This window comes from Neodiprion virginianus, chromosome 5 (assembly GCF_021901495.1).
Source record: "Neodiprion virginianus isolate iyNeoVirg1 chromosome 5, iyNeoVirg1.1, whole genome shotgun sequence".
Lineage (NCBI taxonomy): Eukaryota > Metazoa > Arthropoda > Insecta > Hymenoptera > Diprionidae > Neodiprion > Neodiprion virginianus.
In genome coordinates, this window is record NC_060881.1 from 28,055,490 (window position 1) to 28,079,239 (window position 23,750).

The 23,750-nt window shown below is 41.7% G+C and overlaps 4 protein-coding genes across 11 annotated transcripts in view; 2 read left to right on the forward strand and 2 right to left on the reverse strand.

Annotated features, from left to right (window-relative positions):
• Positions 1-22,018, forward strand: LOC124305016 (uncharacterized). 2 transcript variants are annotated; one of them, XM_046763957.1, is made up of 4 exons: positions 1-1,063; positions 15,551-15,807; positions 15,898-16,048; positions 16,144-22,018. In XM_046763957.1, the coding sequence occupies exons 1-4, from the start codon at positions 922-924 to the stop codon at positions 19,317-19,319; spliced, it is 3,726 nt and encodes a 1,241-aa protein (XP_046619913.1). In that variant the 5' UTR covers positions 1-921; the 3' UTR covers positions 19,320-22,018. The 2 variants fall into 2 exon arrangements, with proteins under 2 accessions (XP_046619913.1, XP_046619914.1); XM_046763958.1 differs by lacking the exon at positions 1-1,063 and adding an exon at positions 15,041-15,184.
• LOC124305025 (uncharacterized) overlaps positions 5,874-23,750 on the reverse strand; it is a 26,999-nt gene continuing 9,122 nt past the window's right edge. Inside the window, exons 1-4 of one of the 4 annotated variants that reach the window (XM_046763971.1) lie at positions 12,308-12,436; positions 7,405-7,531; positions 7,203-7,323; positions 5,874-7,082 (exon numbers count right to left, since the gene is read on the reverse strand). In XM_046763971.1, coding sequence (XP_046619927.1) covers positions 6,814-7,082; positions 7,203-7,323; positions 7,405-7,531; positions 12,308-12,324 — 534 coding nt within the window. In that variant the 5' untranslated portion in view covers positions 12,325-12,436 and the 3' untranslated portion in view covers positions 5,874-6,813. Of the gene's footprint in view, positions 7,324-7,404; positions 7,532-12,307; positions 12,437-12,800; positions 12,936-23,750 lie in introns of those variants that run through there. The other 3 variants (XR_006908303.1, XR_006908304.1, XR_006908302.1) reach the window with 3 other exon arrangements.
• On the reverse strand, positions 21,770-23,098 carry LOC124305026 (cysteine-rich PDZ-binding protein). The gene is made up of 2 exons (XM_046763973.1): positions 22,913-23,098; positions 21,770-22,610 (listed from the first exon to the last, which is right to left on the reverse strand). Exon 2 carries the CDS (start codon positions 22,594-22,596, stop codon positions 22,294-22,296), a length of 303 nt encoding a protein of 100 aa, XP_046619929.1. The 5' UTR covers positions 22,597-22,610; positions 22,913-23,098; the 3' UTR covers positions 21,770-22,293.
• Positions 22,645-23,750, forward strand: part of LOC124305018 (uncharacterized) — a 5,719-nt gene continuing 4,613 nt past the window's right edge. For 2 of the 4 annotated variants that reach the window (XM_046763960.1, XM_046763963.1), the window contains exons 1-3: positions 22,645-22,967; positions 23,126-23,319; positions 23,451-23,665. In XM_046763960.1, coding sequence (XP_046619916.1) covers positions 23,655-23,665 — 11 coding nt within the window. In that variant the 5' untranslated portion in view covers positions 22,645-22,967; positions 23,126-23,319; positions 23,451-23,654. The remainder of the gene's footprint in view (positions 22,968-23,125; positions 23,320-23,450; positions 23,666-23,750) is intronic. The other 2 variants (XM_046763962.1, XM_046763961.1) reach the window with 2 other exon arrangements.

Here is a 23,750-nt window from a genome sequence, read left to right on the forward strand (position 1 = left end):
CTCTCTTTCTCAACGCAGCTCATGAGCTCGCGGTGATACCTGTAGATTTCGTACCCACACCCATGTAACTCACCAGCGTTCCATGTACGTACATACCAACTCTCGGGCACGCTGTTCTCGCGTGTCCCGAGTCTCATTCCTCGTAAGGAGGGGACGGAGAGGGGTTTACCTCGGGCGCGGAAGAGAGAGAGGGAAAGGGAGAGGGAGAGAGAGAGGAAAAGAGGAAGGGATATTGCCCCTACCGACGAAAAGCACCTGTTGCGCTCGCCCTGGCGACTCCGGCGCAACCTGGGGCTCCTCAGTTGAGTGCAGAAACTGCGCATGTTATCATCCTCTCAGTGCGTTATTATTTTACGCTAAGGTGCTCATCAGCAGGAACAGCAGGAGGTAATTTTCTCGTGTATGATGTTATTGGTACCGCGTTTGTCGTCGGACGCCGGTAATCTGCAGCGAGCCTTGAAACAAGACAAATCTCAGAACGAGTGTATAAGTGACAGTATGTCGTGCAGGTAGAAACAACTAAGGAAGTTTCGATCTACCCGTACGTGTGTTGTTGTTGTTGTTGTTGTTATTCGAATTCGAATCCGGTGCAACGGTTTTTTCCTTCGCGATGATCACGTGCCGCGTGCAGCCGAATGCGCTGCAGTGATCGATCAACGGTTCGAAACTTGATGGTTTATAACCTGTGCGCGTGCGGTTGTGATTCTCGAATATCGAAGTCCTGCCCTGCGGCTACCGGTGTCCACTAGCCGTAATAAATTTCGTCCGTTTGTGAAAGCTTGAGAAACGTTTTCGGTCGCTAAAATAGAACAGCTTATCGCGACATGTCGGTGTCCGTTTATTCAAAAAGCTGATACAGGTGCAGCGGATACCACAAGATAACGACGAGGTCAGATTTGCGGTTAGGTGACGACGCTTATCATGGACACGGGGGATGGAAATCCGGATCCTACCTGCTTCGGCAGCGGCAGCATTGCCGGGGCTGTTATCGGCACTTTCTTAACAACGATCTTACTCTTGGCCGTTGCTGCCTTGTTCTACAGGCAGTGGAGGAGACACAAGGGTGAGTTTAGATCGTACTGAAGTTTGCAACGTTACCGGAACGATTCGTGAAGACGAAAAACCGTTATTTTCCGATTTTGGAATTTACTGAAATTCGGTAAACCGTAATAAAACAAAACACGCTCATACTTCGAAATCTTAGTTTCATAAAAATCACTGCTCAATTAAGAAAATAGTGATTTTTTTTCTAACGTTTCGTTACGATAACGTTACTGACTTCAACCTCGTGAGTTTACATCACATAACCGGCCATCGTGCGCCGATATATCGTTCACCAAACATCCGCAGCGACATCGTGAATTAATCCGGCAATTTCTTTGGTAAATGAGACTTTCTGAAGTCAGAAAATTTTCGTCGAATGACACGTTAATTACAAGCTTTGACGAGTGGTTTTCACCATGCGTATAATTATTATAATGGGCGAACTTCGAAGTTTACTTCAACGATGTTCTCGACATTTTATACAGATAAAAACACTACAGTTGTTGAAAACTGTAACTTTTAAATTTTCCTCAGGTCTCCATAGTTTTTGGTATAAAAACACAACAGGGAAAACATGGGAAAAATATTAGTTTTGCTAATTATACAACAACGAATGTATCGCCCGGTGTATAAAAATCTATAATTCAGACTGTTGACTATTTCTGCAGCTATAAGTTTGACTGGTTGAACAGAAAAGTGTACTCCTAAAATATTTTGAGCACCGGGTAACAGATCAAACATTTGGCGTAACGAAGAACTACCTTTTACGTGTCATTTTATTCTGTAAACATCGCAGTGTATACGTCGTATAGCGACTGTTATAAGATGATTAGCAAATTAAATAAAAAATTGTCTAAAAAACATGTAGCTACGATGAATAATCTGCTGCTATAATAAATCGGACAAGTCGAGGCGCACGGAAAATAGTGTACCGCGAGAATGTTACGAGGTGTGAACGCAGGTTTGCGATTTCATGCGAAAGTAGGTTGCAGGTGTGGATTTTTTTCTTTTCTTCTTCTTATTAACCAGGAAATGGAAAGAAGAATTCGTGGTTCGCTTAAAGAATGATGAGGAATCTAATTCACAAAAGTAAAATTCGAAGTATGTCGACCAATAGACCTAAATTTTTTTCAAACCGACGTACAATCGAATTCCGCGTGAGGGTCTGTAAACAGATTTGTATCCGTTTAGCCTGAAGCGGGAAAAAAAATTTCCCCAAACAGGTGAAAAATACATGTCTGAGAAAGCTGTCGATGAGCTACGACGACATATTTTGAAATTATGCGTAAACGTGATCGAAAATGAATAAAAAAAAAATCAATACATTATACACATACGTATATTTGTAAGAAGAAATGACGAGATGTTACACTTATCACATGCATACACTGAGCTAAGGAATTTTTATTGCCGTAAAAACATCGAGTCGTGGGAATTGCGTAAGCAACGCGTGATATACTCAGGTGTTTAAGTGTATCCGAATTAAAACTGCCTGGTAGAATTACGACAAAACGGCGAAATCGGTTGTATTAGAGGAATGTCGCGCACGACAAGCAGAGACGATGTGTGATCGATATTCTCGTATACAGCAGGTGTTCGAACAATGAAGATTAGAGAAGAAAAAAAAAAGCAAGAAAAAGAAAAGTGCACGTCCTCGTTCCCGTCCTCGTCAGCGTTGGATACATGGTCGCTTTTAACGACCTCAAACGTCACGATTTACGCTGGACTGATGCAGCGCAGCAGCAGCAGCAGAAAGCAGCCTGAGGCCTGAATAAACGATGAAAGTCGAATTCGCAGGAGCGCCTATCGGCCTCGTGATATATGTGTCCATATATGCATGCCGCCTATATACGTGAAAATACTCGTAAACATAACTGGGTATAATTTATGCATTTCAAAACGCCAAACAAATTAGATTACGAGAAGATATAGGGAATTCCATGCGAACCCGACCAAAGTCTGACCCGTACCATTTCTCATTTTGTTTAAAAATATTTTTCCAATTATCCTAACTTTGAAACAGTACCCTGAATCTTTTCAGATTCTTTATACGATCGCTCAATTCTTTATAAATGTTGAGAGTGATTTTTAAGAGGAAAATTTTTCAACGGAATGAAAAATGGTGAGGATCGGTTAGTTGGGTTCGCATGAAATTCCTTATACATAGAGAGGAGTGAATTAGAATGAAACTAGAAGTCGAAAAAGGATGTTGATGTACAGGTGAATCACCTTCAGACACGAACCGATCGTTGATCTTATTCCATTTCCTCTCAGGCGCCGCACTTTGAAGAAAAGAAGCCTCTTCTGTCACACGAACGAAGGATATTCCGAGAAAAATTCTTTTCTCAAGGTACGTGCAGTTTTACAATTAGTCGGAAAAAACCGTCTCTGCACAATTCGTACAATCAGAATTTCTTTCCTCAAGAGTTGGAACGAGGTTAAAGTCAGTACCGTTAACGTATCGAAACGTTGAACCAAAAAATGACGATTTCGCACCTTTGGAATAACTGAAGAAGTTGAATTTACAAAATCCGAATTAGTTTATGCTGCATTAACGGTTTGCTAAATTTCAGCCAATCCCAAAGTTACAAAATAACGACTTTTTCCAAAGATGCATAATTACAATAACGTTACAAACTTCAGCCTGATAAGTTGGAGGTCTTGACCATGATGCGATGACGGGCCCAAAGTGACTATCTGTTCATGTTTATTTATACCTACGAACCATCAATTAACGATGATTTATGTATAAACTTAAGCGAGCTTGTGAAGTGTGAACCGTGGTTCGTATCACCGGAGACCGTTGTCGAAGGCGTAAAAAATTCTATTTTCCTAACCGCCGTAGCTGGGGCAAGATCCCAGAGTCAATAAACTCTTAACACTTATCTGTGAAATATCTACTGCATTTTCCCATAAGCGTTCCGAGACACTCTGGGCTACCACTGCAGGTACAAACGTCAGGAAATACCAGCGAGTTAACGGTTGAAAAATATTGATGTGAATTTCTTAATCCTCCGCTGCGATGATGCACATTGGGATATTCGGCACGTGGTTATGACTAGCCAATTTCGGTATTTCTATAATTTTTCGTCGCAAGCAAAAAGAGAGAGAGAGGGAGAGAGATAAAGAGCGAGATATTAGAGAACTGATTTTGAGTGGTTCACATTTTCTGACGAGTGCTCGAATCGAGAACTTAACAAAATAACTATCGTGACCTGAAAATCGGTGCTTACTCACGATGAATAATAATCCAGATATATAGAAAATCTTTCGCAAGAAATGTCGTAGTGTTTTATAAGTGCAAAAGAAAATTTGTAAGGAAGCATTAAAGTATGATTGAAGTGATTTTCATAATTTGCATGATCGCTCGGTCGACACTATACGTATACTTCACGTAACGTATTATGCGTACCGATAAACCGTGCTCAGCGACTGGAAAAGAAAAGGAAAATTCCAAAACGCGTGTAGAAATGATGAGAGTAATTTCAACGAGTACAATCGTTGATAATTACGAGTCAATTCGTCATTTTATTTACCCCTTTCCTTCCCATCCCACAAAGTTACGCACTCCTCGCATGCTTCACATATTCGTGCGTACCGACCAACGCTCGGGCACACATGCATGCATGTAACCTATCGGCTTTCTGGTTCTCTCTGCGAAGAAACGAACGAACGAACGAACGACGAAGCAACGGAGGAACGAAGGCCTTTAGAAAGTGCGGCTTGGTTGGCCCAGCTTCGGCTGCGATGCTGGCAGGTCATTGAGTCTGATATACCTATGGATATCCCATGCGGTACCACCACCACCAACAGCCTCGGCATGCCGCTTCTGCGTCTGTTTGCGTGAGCTAGGGACCCCCTTGGGCCCAACAAGGCCCCGCAATAAGCGTAAGGCCCACGTGATATCCGTACGATCGTATGTACATATGTGTGCCACAATATTTTCTGCGCCAATCGATGGATAACGCTTACGTGATTATCCCGAGACACCTGGGAATTCATCGATTTATTTACCCGTCATAACTTACCGAAATAAAGAACGAAATACTTCTAAGATCGGTGAATGACGAAAGATATTCAGTTCTGTTTCAATGTTGTCGGAACAGTTTTTCCTATCAGAAAAACATTTTTCCGAGTCCAGAATCTCGACCATTAATTTATCAGTGGTTTATTTTTCTTGGCTGCATAATTTTTCTTCGGGTGTAAATAATAATTATAATAACGATAAGAACAGGCACTGAATTTTATATTATTACCAAAAAAGTTTTGGTACAATGTTTCCATAAGTTGTTATGTCTTCTGCGGGACGATAGATAGTCAGAGATGTTTCATCATGCCAAAATCAGTATTTGGCAAAGAATAGAAATTATTTAACCGCAGAAAAATTGAATAAACAAACGAAACAAGTCGAGATAAAAATCAGAAAATAAAGAGCTAAGGCAAAACGAAAATAAGGATGGAGAGATGGGCCAGTGAGTGTAATTAAGAAAATACATAATAACCGTACAAAAGGAAAAAAAAAAAACGAATTCAAAATCTCAGACTTAATTACACACTTCTAACGCGTATAAAAATTTCGTAGAAATCCTACAGCTGAGTAAGTTTGTGCTAAACAAATGTAGAAAATCGTAAATACCGGCGAGGTGGGGAATTAACCAAGTACTTGGAAAAACCGTCTCGTTTGATTACTCATACATATAACAAGAGTTATCGTAATATTTCTAGATGAAGAAACAATGCGAAGCAACGAAGAAAACCTTATGTTTCAAAACGATAGGGTGGGGAGGGAAGGGGGGAGGAGGGATAACTTCCTGGTAACCGTCATTATTTTCATACATGACCGATATCCTTCAGCAATGCAGGTTTGACAGGCACGTTTTGAAGCAGATAGATCGGTAGAATATTATATATATACAAGTTATACACGTATGTCTGAGAGCGGAGTGCTTATAGCTTACCCTTATTTACCCTATAATGCGTCTACTATAGAGTTACTATACGTCACCGATCATCCCGATGCGCAGTGTCTATCGGCTCTCACAAACGACAAACATGGGAGCGGAATGGCCAGTTAATCTCCGAAGACGGCGCCGCGTAGTTCGATTCAAATTTCAGGGTGGCGATTCCGTGCTGTTCCTCATTACTTTCGACTCGTGATTCATCATTCTACCTCAAATGTATAATTGACGCTGTTTACATTTTTCCTCGAACTTTACTCAAGAGGTTAAGGAATTTGAGCATTCGGTCAATACAGATAGTAACTATCCTATCGCACGCGTGGTGTTAAAAACAGGAGATGGAAGTATCCAAGTATCGAATTTTTTTGAAGTACGACTATCTGGGTTCTGTATAGAGAACCCAGGTGTACAAATACTGACTCTGAAATTCAAACCGAATGATTTTCAAACTCATAGGAGAATCGGTAGAACTGAAGTTTGAGAAACGGGAAAACATGCACGATGTCATTCACGTTGAAGCTGTTTCAGTAAAAGAATTCTTATTTTTTTTCCAATGATAGTGAAACCTCATCAGAAAAGGTTGGATTGGCGTTGAGTCCTTCTACGTTTAAACGTAACCAACAACAGGTCAAGGATACTTTGGATTAACACCCAACCGCATGAGACTGAATTTTTACCTAAAAGCAAAAAGTCTGAGAATCAAATCCAAGTCTCAGGATCCAAGATAAAATTTCAGTATAAATTGTAACCTGTTTCATTCCACTCTGTGCACATATTGGCTTTCGACTGTAAGTGACAACGACGATCGTCGTTAAAGGAGGTATTTTAAAAATTTAAGACCCTCCAGAGTCCCCAGTTTATAATCTAGCTTATGTCGAGATTCCGAACTAATCCTAGCCAAGGAAGATTTGGGGGTGGTGATGCTGGTAACACGCACGCTCGAACACCAGGATGAACGAAACCTACACACTAGATGCAAGGTGTTTACCCTGCGTCCGTTGGGAATTTTCTTTATAGGCGTGCTCGCACACATTCGCCAAGCACGTGACAGACGCACCTCGTTCCGTTGTACGTGTTTACCTACCAACACAAGGGCATGGTCTATATTTGGACTTAAGTAGTCCCAGAGCGGCTGAAATCTCCGTCGATAAGCGCGCGGGGTGCGTCAGGTGCGTGAATGCATTCCTCGATCGGACTCACCAAGCTCGAGTGCATGCTCCCCGACCTCCTCCTCCTCCTCTTCTTCCTCTTCCTTTTCCCCGCCTACCTGCCTACCTACCTGCCTCTTTTCCTTCCAACCAACCGATTCTACCTGTTCCAACTCACAGCGTATTATATGTATGTTATACGTACCCTCTATACTCGTACAATATTCGTGCGTATAACCAGAGGAGAGGATCACCTTGCCCTGTGCCTGGTGAAAATTCGAAGACGAACTCGCTGCAGAGCGGCTCATTTTGCTGATCACCATGCCCTGCGTGAATCGGATCGGCATCAATAAGCCTCCTTCTGGTTTGTGGTGCCAAACACTGTAAACAATTTGATGTGAAAATTAATCGGTGTGGATTTATATATAGAACAATTTTTGGGGTAAATCCGGAAATTTAGTACCAAGATAGTGTTATATGGATATCAATAGTCTTGAATTGACTGTAAATATTGGTTTCCATAACTCCACACGGGAATATTTTTTACAATGAAGAATGGCCGACGTCGGTTTTTATTCTTCACTTTTCAGCCGCAATAATTATTTACGACGCGATGTCATTTCGTCGGTTCACAATTGGTTAACAGGATGTGCCAAATTTTTACTAGGATTATACTCGTTCGGTATTAACCTTTTGAGTCATAGCGGTACCTAAGCATTCTTACCACCTATTTTGTATCCATTTTTTGTATATCTAGAGAACTTTGAAAACATATTTCTTCGCGGTTTTTTTGTTATTTCTGACAGTATACTAATAGGTTTTCAATACGCAAGAGTAATTACTGCGATGTAATGTAAAATCTTGTAGTTAGAAGAAAATTGATTGAAAAAAATCGTAGATATTGGAGGAATATTTCATTTCCGAGAAATTTACCCCTCTGTGCACACATGTAAGTTTTACATGAGTTATAAGTTTTTGGGGGTCACTGATTACGAATCTAAAAACGGATTTCAAAAATTCAGCACAGCGAATCCAATCAGTGGCCTTGAAAATCCCTGAATAGAGTTTTTTGACCTGAATCGATCAAATATGAAATTTTTCTCCACCATATTGGATCCACCATCTTGAATTTTCAAAATCTGACTTCAGATTCGTAATCAGCGAGCCCAAAAACCCTGGAATACTATCTTGTTATAAAAGTTGACTCAGCACAGTAATGTGTGACTCAAAGGGTTAAGATGATTATACTCTTGTTTGATATTTTTGAGAAAATCGTGTTTACATTCACCGGCAGTACGCCATCGTGATCGTGCACGAGGTTACGCCCTGGTCTCACTTACTGCATGCAACGTTGCAACGGTGCATGGAGCAGCTACAGTGGGCGCAGATAGCTGCGGCATTCTACAAGTCTAATAACTCGATGAGCGTGTGCAGGGCAGGGTTTGAAGCAGGGCACGTTCGCCAGCGATACTCGTTATGCAACAAAATGATGCCCACGTAAATACGTGAGGCGTTTTTCATACCTATCGACGCAGTTGATCGCTCTTCGAAGCGCAAATGCAGTTGGGATTCAATGGAATGGATGGCGAATGAATTCCTGTAAAGATTGCGTTTGAACAAATTTGGAACGGTGAAACCCGGACCTATAAGTGCCTAGGTAGGTAGGTACACCTGTAGTGAATGCTTTGGAAGCGCAGTGCGAAGGTTTTCAAGCCAGCAATCGGCCGTTGCATTAAAGAACCCAGGTATATTGTACCATTACCGTACGTAAAAGGAGAGACGGGGATAGGATGAAAGAAAACGAGATTAAGAAGGGAAAAATGTAGGTATACATAGCCAACGTCAGCATGAATTTCAGACGGTCGCACAATTATCCCTTTACTTTAAAAGACTTTACCTTTGAGGGATAGCTGGGAGCTATTAACGTGCCGTCATTGAATACAGGTAAAGACTAGGTATGCGGACGGTCACGGGAGTCACAAATCCGTGTAGATTTATTTTTACATTCGATTAACGAGAGACGGAATGACTGTTGAGTGACAAGCTTATCGCGGTAGTAATTTATTCGTCTCCACTTTGTTCATATTTTTTTTCCATTCACTTTTTCATTGAAAACTTGCCGCACACTTTATTATACTAATTACCGCGTCGTGAACGTCATCGTCCGGGGTAAATGGGATTTCCCGTTTACGAAGTATCGATAATATACGTAGCATATCAAAGATGCAACATTCCTAAAGCAGTTATGACGAGTAGCAGTAGGTCTGTCTGTATAAATAATTATTTTGCAACTGGAACATATGTCATAAGTATAACATTTGCATTTCTCGAAACACCGGTCGCGTAAAAAAAGTATGAAAAAGAATAAGTGACTCACTTGTGTATCGTCGGCAATTGTGAAAAACAGACTCGGCGTTCAGAAGAAACAGTGTTCACAACGGGTACTGTGTGTGTGTGTTCAATTTTCGCATGCAGCGCATACGCGTACCTGCAGAACAAACGATTAGCGGAGGAAGACTTTAATTTTAACACGCTTTGATACACCGAGATGGTGACGAGCAATCTTGAGATCTACGACGTAGCTAGAAACGAGTTGTACATGTTATGTACTAACTATATCTACGCGGGTCCAGATGATTTCTAATTGCGTTCGATTGACGACGAGCGAGGTGTAGTAATTTTCGTGAGATACTGAAGTCTTTGAGTTATAGTAGCGTGTAAGTATTCTTACCACACACCTATTTTATATCCTTTTTCCGTACATTTAGCAGAACTTTGCCACACATTTCTTTGCGGTTTTTGGCTATTTCTGATAATATACTAATAGGTTTTCAATACTCGAGTGTAATTATTGCAATATGGTGTAAATTATTATTTTTAGAATCAAATTTATTGAAAAAAGTCGTGAAAATTGAAGGAATAATTCATTTCCGAGAAAGTTAACCCTTCTACACGTATACATGTTTTAAATACATGATAAGTTTATCTTGTCACCGATTACGAATTCGATATCGTATTTAAAAAATTCAAGATGCCTGATTCAATATGGCGGACGCAAATTTCAATTTCTATCGAATCCGGAGAAAATACTCTGTCCATGGACTTTTGGGGTCGCTAAGTACAAATCTGAAATCAGATTTTGAAAATCCAGTATGGCAAATCCAATCAGTGACCCCAAAAACCCCAGAATAGAGTTTTTTTTTACCAAATTCGATCAAATTTGGAATTTTTGTCCGCCACATTGGATCCGCCATCTTGAATTTTTGAAATCTAATTTCAGATTCGTAATCAGCGACCCCCGAAAACCCTTGAATACGATATGTTTATCAAAGTTGACTCGGCTCAATAATGTGTGACTCAAAGGGTTAAACGACAACGAAACAGCCGTGGTTGCATTGCAGTGACGGGAGGTAAACTAAGAAGATGACCACGAAGACTAAGGTGTTTCCGATTAGCGCTATCCTTCGTCTTATCTTCTAAACGCGCGTACCTGCACAGCAGACTGTGAAGAGAAATCGGCGATAAGCGACATACCGCGTCCCGCATACATGATATTCCAGTTGCGTATAGCCGCAGCCAACAGTAGTAGGTATGGTGATGTCACTTGACACCCACTCGTTGCTCGTGCAAAAGCTATGAACAACAATATAGATGTATGTACATAGGTGTGCGTTTCGTACTGTAGAAACACCATTCATCAGTTGCAACACACGAAGATGTTAAGCCACGGATAAACAATCCATGCGTCGCGGTGCTCTTAGTACTTAAAAAGAGCTTGCCACACAGTTGTGTAACAATTGTTTTTCGCAGCATACCTGTGTATACACAGCAGTATATGTATATATGGATTTGGGCGAATGATATGGAACACTAACATTACAGCGTAACGGAACGTGTTTTTTGACAAACTAAACGTTGACTTTTTTTAATCAAACATCATGGGACTGTTTTACGGAAAACACGTTTTCGTCGACTCGATCACCGTCAGCATATCGAATCCAGCTGCTTATTGTCACCCAAATTCATGCATGGATCTGTAAGTATTAAGTAAAAATCAAGGGTTCAACTGGCGTACACCTCCTAGTTTAGACTTCAATCATGATATGCCGCGATTATCATGATGGAACGACGCCCGCTCGAGGCGGTTTCAAAGACAGGAATGTCAATAACGTAATTATGTAAACCGTACCGTCAGTGACCCCACGGAGAATCAGATAACAGTTTCAAAAATAACGAAGTAGAAAATGGATAGAGCTGAGCGTAGGCACAGTATGGAGTTATGGGACCTAGGGAAGAGGTCCAAGCCTGGGACAAAACGGAAGTTAACGCATCGCTGCACGTATAGCTACGTGTGGATGGTGCATATAACGTAGCATGTCTTTCCGGTACCTATAATCACGAGCATAACACTGGTTGAATAGAAGGGAAAACAGATAGTTTCCCTGATGATTATCACTCAGATACGCCATCTCGTGACTTATATCCGAGTCTAATCAGCTGTAGATCACGAGCGGTTCATTCCGCGTCAGTTAAAAACAGCTTGATACAATTTAGCGATAGTGCGAGAGAACAACCTTGGGAAAAAATCCAACGACCATCGTGCAGTTTACATTCAGTGTGTAAACCGTAGTATAAGCTGATGATTTTCCATTCCAAGGATGGCCAGGTGTCGTGACGTCTGTTCGTTCCAACAACTGTAATACTGGCAATAAAATTCGGAGATGCGATGTTGAGATGAAATGAAACGTGACCTAAGCAGCGACGGAATCGGACGTACACATACTCGGTATGGAAGATGGGATGAAAACAAAACGGAGCGTGGGAGAACCTGATCCTTGGTCCAAAACCAAATACGAATTACGATGCAGAATACGAGGAGTTGTCTACAAGAATTAAATTGGGCTTGTGACGAGACACATCTCAGTACCCAGACAAACGATGGGTATGGCGCGGAGTATTCGGGGTGTCAAACAGGGCTCAAGGCGTTCAATCCTGACGGGTAGGGTGCCATAGAGTGCCAGTCTTCTTTCTTCATCCTTTGACTTTCAACAGTTAACGAACGAAGCCACGCCTTGCATTTCTGCATAATCACGATTGTTGTCATTCCTTTCGTTGTCGCGCCTCGACCGCCTCGTCGTTCGACGTTCGTACACGTACCTTATACCTTGTACCATCTCTACTCGGGATCGTCGCGGTGGCTCTTTAGTATTTCCCCACCTCCTCGTCGCGGCCTCTCTTATGGTAGGTGGGCACCAGTCCAGGCGCAAACCGCGGCGTGATATTCCAGCAAGGTGACCTTGAAATACTGGATCCGCGCTCATGGCACCCATCCAATATCCACGATAATTCTCACCGCAATTTACGCACTTAAGCGCGTGCGCCAAGAGTTCCTATACAAGCACCTAGTCGAATATATCTATATATCCATCCACGTGCTGAAATGGGTTTTTTCCTATAACACTGCGTGATTGCTCGTCGATATCGATTTCCCATTCACCTATCCGCTACGCGAGTATTTTTCATACCCATACATACAAGGTGTGTACGACGCCCCCTTTTGCTGTGCAAAGAGAAATTTGATCCTGACAGGCGAAAGAAGGAACCAGTAAAAGAAGGAAGAAAAAAGCTTCACCATTGAGTTGGTACATACACGTGCAGCGTGTCCCTCTTCCACACAGTCCAACTCCAAATGACACGAAATCAAGTTCGGGTGATCATTGTTCGAAATACGGGAGGAACACAGAAGGAACTTGAGGAAGAGGTGGTTGGAGGAAGGGGGCCGCTCACCTTGGCGCCCCTGGTATGCGCACACTGGCGTCTCCTTTCACAGGCGTAGCGTTATTTCTTGAATCCTCGTAGCCCGCGATGCACGAAACAGGTCTTCGAGATTTCAAGAAATCACACATGGTCATTATACCTGCTCAAGACTCACGCACACGATTAAACGCTCGCCATAATTCGTCGTGAAACGAAATTAACTACTACTCCAGTCGTCAACAACATTACAGCCAGCTACGCCATATTTAAACCACAATTTTTGCTTGTTGGGCATCTGCAGGTGGCCGAGACATGGTCACGGGCGATAAGTACCGTGGAGAGGAATTTCGACCCAGAAAACTGCTCGCGTTTCGCTTTAATAGTCTGTCGCCTCTTCATATTTAGGGGGGAAAGGAAGTATTCGTAAATTCGTAGTATCATAACATTTATCTGGTGGGTGAGGCTCGGATACGAGCAGACCTCTGCCGAGACGACAACACTCGGCGGAAGGCACACCTTTATTAGGCGTCCTTAGATGGAGACCGAAGTCCACATAGGCATAATAATAATGAATTATTCTCACGTCGCACGCGCCGTTGAGAATTTTGTATTAAGTATTTTATTTATTTATTCAAGCCTGTTTTCCACAACGTATGAGGTACATGTATCTCAGATCATTGCTTCTCCGAAAATGGTAAATTCACGACTTCGCGTCTACACATGAAAATATAATGTTGTATACCTGCAACTATGAGAAATTTGATCAATATTCCGATCTAGAATGTCTTCACGACTCATTAATGCGATGTCCCTCCCGACCGGCCAAGTATTGTCATCTTGTTTTGCATATATGTATGTATACCATTACATAACATTGCGAGATCCCTCCTCTCTCTACCTCTCAGCTTCGTTTGCCTTACCACGAGCAGCCGTTAAACAGTGCCCATTTACAAGATAAATGGACAACCATACGGCGAGTCGTACTTGTGTGCGCATGTCGCCTACACCTGTTGCTCGGTACACGTATACAATACGGTATAGATATAACAGAATGTACAAAGGCACAATCAGAAGAGTTATGACATGTTTACGATCAGTGCCGTCTTTAAGAGGCACTTTAGCGAGATCCTGCAATACTCATTATCCGACTGAAAATATCCATGAAGGCTGGACGCACATCGATTATGGTAGTGTACAGGCGGCAAAATTACCAGTTGTAAAAAGTTATAATGCAGAATTGCAGAATGCAAATATGCCCCGAGAGAAACTCGGAGATTGATATAACCGCTAACGAATATTCAGCTACGTAAAAGTACAATTTCCATGAATATATAATTCGCATATTTATCACCTTCTGACTAATTTTCATCGGTCACACGGCAAGGTACTGATACTGCCTGTGTACACACTGACCGTGAAGTGTAGTATTTTACCCATAACTGCAGAAACCTTGTCATTACGGGCGATGATGTAATCCTTGCAGTGAAACCTTCGGCACCTTGGAATCCAGGGCCTGAATGTTTGTTGCATGCAAACCGTTCAGTAAATTTAAATCACAACTTTGATGGAACAACACCTAAAGGTGTATTCTAGCTGCAAATGAATTTTTTTTTCCTTATAGTGATCGGTACGCGTAACGAAATGTTATCAGAATGAAATCTGAAATAATTGCTCTCGCAACGAGTGTGACAAAATTTAGACAGTCCCTCAAACCGTCGCGACCAAATGAACTGGCAAAAATATTGGCACCTTCTTCGTAAAAGAAGCGTGGCCGTCGGAATAAGGCGTAACTGTCTGTGATATCTGTCGCGTGCCCGAGGAGTGTATGTAAGAAGTTCCAGGCAAACAATCGGCGTTGAAGTATATAGAGACACGTGGCGCGTTATAAGCAAGGACGAAAGAAAGAAAAGAAAGAGACTAGAGGGAGAGAGAGAATGAGAGAGAGGCAAATTGCGGAACACGGTTCCCTCGGCAAAGAATGCGCTTCCTTCCGGTTCTATCGCAGACCAAACATGGTTACGCAGCGGTAAGCAGGTGCCACAAGTGACTAAACGCGTCCCAGGTTGACCGTGACAATTACGGGGACGCTGTGCCGCACGGTGGTGCTGTGTCTCTGCTTTTTATACTTATACCTATACAATAAAACGCACGTCACGCGTTCCATTAACCTGAAAAACGGGGAATAATAAAGAAAAGAAATTAGATACCATTACCATTACCAAACCCATATTAAGGTCTAACTGCACAGTACGTCATTGGTATCAAGCGCGCGATAAGGTAGATAATACAATTAACCTGGTAATTAGCTAATAACGACCATCCAGTCTATGTCAAAACTATTTCCAGACGCATTTTATTACCTACAATTCATTCATGGGGATTATTGACAATTTTCTATGATCGAAGTATTTTGTTAGAAGCGAAAGAAGATAAGAATCCATTCGATGTGTACTATCAATGCATTTCAAACGAAATAACTGTTACTCCTTCACGAGTTTTTCAAATAATCTTGTCCCAATCACCTCTCTGTCATTGATGACATGATTCTTACATCTGAGGCATATGCTGCTAATTTAATTTTCGCCCATACCGAGTTTCATTCGAATGCAACGGTTTGATGATTTTATTGTGCCCTGATTGCAGGTAAACACCTAGTGCTGGTGACGGATCCGGAGATCGTCGAAGACGCTTACGCGTTCGATAATCCCTGTTTCAAAGATGCGGCAACTCCAGCTGCAATCACAAGGACCATCGAGCGTCCGATGTCAGCAGCGTCAGCAGTATCCGTGGAGACCCCCGTGAAGGACGCAACCCGATGGTCAACGTCCTGGTCTTCCCTAGGTCTGGGTTCTGCAGTTAGGAACGACAAACGACGCACCTTGGACGATTCGTGCCTCGGGGTAACAATTCGACTTTCATTCTTCCGGTTTCTAACGTCGAGTCAATAACGTATTTGGATAACGTGGTCGTCAACCTCAATTTCTTTTCAGCCAAAAGCAATGCGTGTAAGCCTTGTGAGTCTCAGGAGCCGGGACTTTACGGGACTCGGGTTCAATGTGTGCGGGAACATGCGAGAGGGCATCTTCATCAAAGATCTTCTGAACCGCGGTCCGGCCTCGGAATCTGGTCGAATTCATCCTGGTTAGTACAAAGCCATACGTGCTAGACAGATAATTATTCCATACTGACCTATGTTCAAATTGTTGATTACATTAAATTTTCCTCTGTTTTGGTAGGCGACCGAATCGCCAGTGTTAAGATCAGCTTCAGAAACATGGTCTATGAGGATGCCCTGACTATCCTGAGCTACGCATCACCGTACGACGTTGAATTGGAGGTGGAAAATGGAGGTCCAGGTTCAAAGCCTACTACGCTCCTGAAAAAGAGCGTAAGCCAAAGCCCTATGAGGATTTGTCATCCTCTCTACAGAAGCCAGTCGATTCCAGAATTGACTCCATCTAACAAAACCACAGCCAAGAGGCTGTTCACCGCAGATCTTAGCGACACGTTAGGCTCGAGTTACTCTACCATGAATTCAACTATGAAGTCTTCCAAGTCAGCGACGGGCAATCAGTCTCTGGAGAGGCGTTCGGTGCCTGCAGAGGATGGCAAAAGCAACCATCACAAGTTCGGAATAAAAGTGCTACCGGCGTTGGACGGCATGGTGCACAGGATAGAGAACCAGAACGAGCACAACACGAACTTGGAACGTCGTAACTCGAAGAAAATGGACGCCGAGGAGATATTGTCCAATTCGAGGAACGTCGTGATCGCCGGTGAGGTGACACCTGAGGTGAAAAAGACGGTTGAGAATCTACAACAGAGAGAAAACAATTTCGACGTTAATTCGAGGATGAAGACGGCTGTGGCTACAAGTCTAGGTCCTGAACTGAACGGGATCGATGTGCCTGACAAGGGGGAAGATCAGGGTAGAATTCCCTCGGAGATACCGGAAGAAGTTCACAACGCTGCGGTTGCGGCACGCAGGAATAGGAGAAACAGCGCAGAGCTTTTGAGCCAATCGAAAACTTTGAACGAGTCGTTCGACGCAGATGATACGGCGGACTCGAAGAGCTCCCTGCAGAAGAACAAAAGGAAAGCTCCTGCACCGCCGAAGGAAAAGACTCTGGCACCGGAGCCAGCCCAATCAGTGAGCAGGAAGGAAACCGTTCAGAGTTCTCCGTTGAACCATAACAGCGACGGCAGTGGAGACAAGTTCGACAGCATAACCGATTACACAGAATCTTTGAACGACTATGTGACCAAGGTCCGCGAAACTATGGACGGGGCCGAAGCACGTCGTGAAAGACTAGCGAACCAGACCTGCCGCCGGAACTCGGAGTCAGACACAGACAGTGAACTCCAGAACAGCTTTACAACCATCGAATTGAATCCGGCAGACATAACGATTCATCATACTCCGGTGCCAGAAGTCGATGACGACATTTATAGGAAAGCGGCTAGCCTCGGCGACCTTTCGAAATACGAGAGCAAAGCAACTTCGACCCTGGAAAGAGCGCAGAGTCTCGACATGACGGATACTGGATCGAAAAAACGAAAGGCTCCGCTGCCTCCGGAAGATATAAACGAGTCCACTGAGGATCTGACGAAACTCGACGACATGGACACCTTCCAAAGGCGGAAGTTAAAGAAGTCGAACGAATGGGGAACCTTGGAGGATGCGATATGGGGAAAAGTGGAGTCTGAGGTTCTTGACGAAGAGGCACCAAGGACGAGAAAGAAGAGCAAGGGAACGCTGGAGAGATCTAAGTCAGCTGTTGAGATGAAGCCGAAGCAAGACAGTTCGTCGACAGGCTTAAAGCACTTTGACGTTTCAAATGTAACCGGCGAGACGAGTATCGAACTGTACAATTTACCGCTTAGCAAAAAACTGACCTACGATTTTATACACGGCGAAAGGATGTTCAATCCTGATCAGGATAACTCGTTAGCCCGGATAGTGAACAACGGGGACGTGGTGAAGAGCCCAACCTTCGAGGAGGTCGAACTAGATTTCAGACAAGCCAAACCTCTCATCGATGACGAGAAAGAAGCCAGACTCGATCTCGATGAAGCGCTGGAGTATTTTGACCTGAAGAGAAGTGCCGGGGAGGCAAAAATTCCGGTTGAAAATATTGTGGAAAAAAGAGAAGCTGTGAAATCGAGCGAGGCTAAGCCAATTTACTATTATAACAACGTCGAAGTTGTTGAAGAGCCGATGACAAAGACGATCGTCGATACTAGCTGTCCTGGCTGCAGACGCGCCCTGAACGGCCACCAGAATGAAAGTTGCAACAAACACAGTGACAGGCCAGATAGCAAAATTCCGGATATAATTCAAACAACAAATGACAGAGACAAAACGAACTCGTCGTTCGCTAACGAGCAACAAAACTATCGAACGGAATCGAACGACGTCAGCGAGAACAGAAGAGCGGACATTACATCACCAGTATTTCAGATCAATCGGCAAAAGTTTGATCCTTTTGATGTGGCAAAGCCAGCCGCTCCAGCCTCGTCATTTCACATACAAAGTACGAAAGTTGAGCCGTTAAACACGGAGGAAAAGAGGGAATCCGTATCAACATTTCAAACGAACCGAACAAAGTTTGAACAGGCCCAAGATTCCTTGGCCAAGAAGACCAAGAGTGCAGTCGACGCGGGCTTCGAAACTCACTTTGCAAAACGGGTCATGAATTTGGCAAACGACAAAGATGCCAGCGACGCATTGTCGTTTGAACCTGGCTCTAACGTGACGGTGAACAGCAAAAGCGTTCCGCTGACGAGCGAAGACCGACACAATATCAGCAACGTCAGTGTATCAAGCGGCGATACCCGTGAGAGCAGCCCAATAAATCCTAGAGAACTCAACCGGCAGGAGTCCGATACAACGCCACCGCTGCCCAGCACCCCGATGCCGTTACCCATACCTCACAAACTGACGTACATAACGGAGATAAAGGTGTCAACCAGTCAAGAAAACCTGAACGACATCGACGGCAATCACGATGAGATAGTTGGGATGATGGAGGGTGGTACGGATTCGATCAGCAAGCAACCACCTCAGCTTGGGGTGACTGTGACCTCCAATGGAAAGCCGGTGGCTGGCAAAAAACCGCCCATACCTCCGCGGAGGTCGGATGTTGCAAAGCTGGCAAAAGAGGAGCTGGAAAAGCAGGTTGTTTATGTTTCAGAGTACAAATCAAGCCCGAGCAAAGACCCTGCAATCCAAGTTGCCGAGGGTGCTGGGTCCGAGATGAGTCGGACGTCTGGAGGCATCGGTAAGAAGTTTGAACAATGGGTATTCTTGGGAGAGAACAAGGATAATGTGTGGGAGAATAGCGGTGGACAACCCCAGCCCGTAACGAACATAGTCCTAACATCAAACGAGGATAAAATGATACACCAGTAAAACGGTACTGCAGTATTAGACCGGATGATCATATGAAGCCTTCCAGGAAGCCCACCTTCTCATCATTGCGTTTCCCTCACAATCTAGCCTTGAGATTATCTTAATTGGCTCGATCACGAAGTAAAATATAATATGTCTAATAGTAAGTTGTGGGCTTTTTTGTAGATTTAAAGTCAAGTTTTAACTTCGAAACGAATTTGCCCAACTTTATATCGAGTTCTATCTCGGTCAATTGACTTTATGTTTTATCCTGAATATATGGGAGAAGTTGACGAACGGAATGGTTATTGGAGTTGGAGAAAAGGTATTGAATTATTGTTAGATGTCGGAATGGAAAATGACTATCTTCCGTTACTAGGAAGGTAAAGATACGTACCCGAACCTCTCAAGCCACGTGCCATAAGTACATAGAAAGAAACGAAGTTCATGACGGAGTATGGGTATATGAGTATGAAAAGAGTGCGCAAATTATTATTGGTATTGTGATCGTGTGCGGCCTTGTATAGCGAGTAAGGTTGCAATGTATATGTGAATGTATAGGTACGTATAGATTTGAAAAAAGAGTTAGGTAATTTAAACATATTAAAATATAAAACTCGAGTATGATTGAGTTTTTGTAAATAAAGGCCAGTGTGTGCAACGCATGTTATTGTTTATCTTTAAGTATCACATTACAGGCGATGCAAATTTTATTTGATCAAATGTAGATCGTAAATAATAAGTAATTGAGTATTGAACAATAAGGGAGGAGCAGAAATCTTTAAAAACACATACGTTTACAACAAATTTTCTCACCCATGAATAATATAAGAAAAGTTACTGTACTGTTATATTTTTTTAGTGTTTCCTTTTTAATTTTTAACTATGATACAAAAGTCAAGTTCACCTCGACCAGATTTAAGTAAGAACGCACACACGGCGTACAAATATTTCAACATTGTATCAAATCAAACGATGCGCTGGTTAATTGTAATTCGTATTTATAATTGTGGAAGTGCGATTAATTCTTGTGATTACCGTATAAGATCTGTGAACTAATTATTAATGTATACCGTATTGTACATACCTACATCGTATATGGGAGAAAATATATACGTCTAGTGTATGTATATTTGCATCATAGCTATAGCTAGTCCTCTGTCATACAGCCATTGAGGAATATTAATAATAACTAATCGACTTAGAAATATATTTACGCCTAAGTTTGAGGGGGTCGTAACATCGGATCAGCAGGTGCGCGGACGTTACCGATAATAGAATACGTTATGCAAACAATTTTATTTTACTCCTAGTGCAATAGAAAATGTGACAATCACCAGAGAACAGAGAAAGGGAAGCTAGAAGTTTGAATTTTTTGTTTTAACGAACAATGAGATTAATGGCCGCTACTGCAGACTCTTAAATAGTTCACTTCCCGACTTGAATCTTTTTGTACTATTGTCAAAGCCAGAAATTGGTGACACTTCAAGATTCGGTCGTTTCAACGAGAATCTTAGTTCTTGCATGATCGAAAAACATCTATATTACTATTGTTATTATTATTATTATTGCTTTTACAAATTTTCTAACTACCGAAAATTTCAATAAGCGAATGTACCTATCATATGCTTTGTAATTTATTCACGCAGTATACCCTTCATGGTGTTTATTAATATGCCCACTTAAATAATATTACGCCAGAATTATACAGATTTTTTATATTTTGTATATCGAATATGTACCCCTGATGGTTAATTTCAATTATTTTTGTTACGCGTGTATAGTAAATACAGATAGTATAATGGCTGGGTGAATATTTACAAATAGTATAACGAGGAAAAACATTTATACTGCTATATCTTCCATAACGTAGATGCGTTGTTGTTAGGCTTTGGATTCACATAACGCATATATGTATGTACATATTATATATATACCGGAAATTTTTTCGCTTGCGCATTTTCGTTTTTCTTTTGAAAAACTTCATGGTGCCACAGAGAGGTTGTTTTCCAAGAACGCAAATTTGCATAATTTCTTTCAAGAGATTATAAAGTGACCAGCTTAGACATTATTTAAATATCACAATTTAATAATGTGTAAGATTGGTTATCAGTTCAGTAAATTTACATGGGTATCTTTCACAAGACTTGATGGTTTTTAACTTGACACAAGCCCGATTCAGTTTAATTTGTAAAATTTGTTCGTCGCATTGCATTATAGCGAATGAGAAATTTTTACGAGACTAAAATAATATCGGTTAATATGGAAAATATTTTCGTACACTTTTTGGAAAGTTAAAAACCATAATTATTTCAGTAATCTCCAGTTTAGTAAGCGACGATAAATACACGTGAAAAAAAAAATTTGTTAGTATGGGTGTGTAAATTCTTTTACTGTGAAAATAAAACTACATAAGGATATGACGATTTATAAGCGTGAATAACGGAATGAAAAAAAAGACAGATGAATTGTTATGATATTATACAATATTGCATATTTTATTTAATTTTATACAAACATCATGATTTATTATTATTATTATTATCATTGCTTAGTATGTAACAAATGTTTGTATCACAAAATAAATAAATTTCATTGTTTACAAAAAAAAAAAATAAGGAAGACAGCAATAACAATTGCAGCGTTAATGCACCAAATATTATACATAATTCATAATCCTTCTTACACCTCCAAGTTTTCAATAACCGATCATCTATGGTGCGGTATTATAAAATCTGCCACCGTCGTGATATAAAGAAAATAAGGTTGTACCTTGAATAAATAAATTACATTTTTGAGGAATCAAAAAACCCTGTATTTTGAATTGCGCACAGATTCTGAATTACCCTGGGACTCTCTGGTTATTCCCTTATACCCCGGCAAAAGTGAAAAGGAGGAAAACAAATCTTTGACTCAAATACAGTAAAGAATAGCTTCATCTTGATGATATTTCTCATGTCTTGTTAATCTTCCGTCACGCACTGCTGCGCACCATCTACGTGGCGGACTGTTTGTAGTTTTTAGTGCTCATCAGTTTTTTACCGCACATAGCGCATATGGCCTTTTTGTATGCGCAGGATTGGCAATAATGAGATCCGACCTGGTGAACCTTTTGTCTGCATATTTTGCAGGTTTCGAACTTAGCTGTGTACGGATTAAATCGCGCCTTGCTAGTCGACAGAGCTTTGTTTTCCCCAACTTTCCTTCCTCCACTTTCCACCGTGTTTCTGGCCCCAGATTTCCACGGGTCTGGTGTTATTACGCGACCCAATTTTTTCTCGCACTTCTCGCACACCATGACTCAAAAAGAATCTTGAAATGGAAAAAAATTTTCACATTTGCAGATTTTATGCAGTGAATAAATTGCTAGTTTATGCAGTATTTTATGTCGATTCAAGTGGGACGGTATTTAGCTTTCATAATCAGAAAAAAGATCAGAAAACAAGAAAAGAAAAAAGTTTCGGGCAATAATAGAGGATTACTAGTTTATGGTGAAAAAACTGAATTTTTTATGTTGGGTCAGGTAACGCTGGGTCAAGGTTAAGGTTAGGTTATATTTGTGTCGGAATCAAACGAACGCGTCGGCAAGTTGAGGCAGTTTGATTGGTACTTACCGTTACTAAAGCTCTAGAATCGACACAATTTCACTGCAGTACGAATCGTCTGATGGTACGTAGTCCTTGATTTTCAAAAGTTCGTGAACTTGAGAAGGGCAGGTTATGTTAAGATGAAAACAAATAACACCAGTCTTAAGCGTCCTTTTCAGGTTAAAGCTCTGTGAATGCTATTGTTACAATGTTACAACTTGACACGAATTTACACCCTAGGCGCGCTGCTAACGGCCAAACTGGACGTAATTTCGAGTACAGTTGGCAACACTGAGGTCACTATGACCACGCGACTTGAAATTTGTGCGAATTCAAGGGGATCCCTCGATTTTCGCGCGCGTAACTAATTTGAATAAACGTAATATCGACTTATTTAAATTCAATGAAATAATCAGGATTGAATTCTCACTACTGTAAGTGATTCAGCATCTACTACTGAATAACCCGAAGTTCTGTTTATTCAGATTTCGCTCACGTTCTATCGTAATTGTCAAGTCGATCATATATTTGATAACAGGTGAAGTAATGAAATAACGTATTTTAGATAAAAAGTCCCTGAAATAGAAATTCCCGTTTACAAATGTGAGCAATGGGCGTATAGAACACTGCAAGAAGAGCCCCATTATATCATACGCTTATCACCGCTCTGACGTATCTGATTTCCTGATTAGCCGCGAACTGCTAGTCACTATCGATATCGTGCAAATTATCAACAATTGCATACAGGCTGACGAAGACATCGAACAAAATGAGTGCTGGGTATGTAAAAAACCCAAACAAACATTGACAAACCGTATTTACGAAACTGTAGGAATACAATATCGTAATTTGAATAAATTATGTC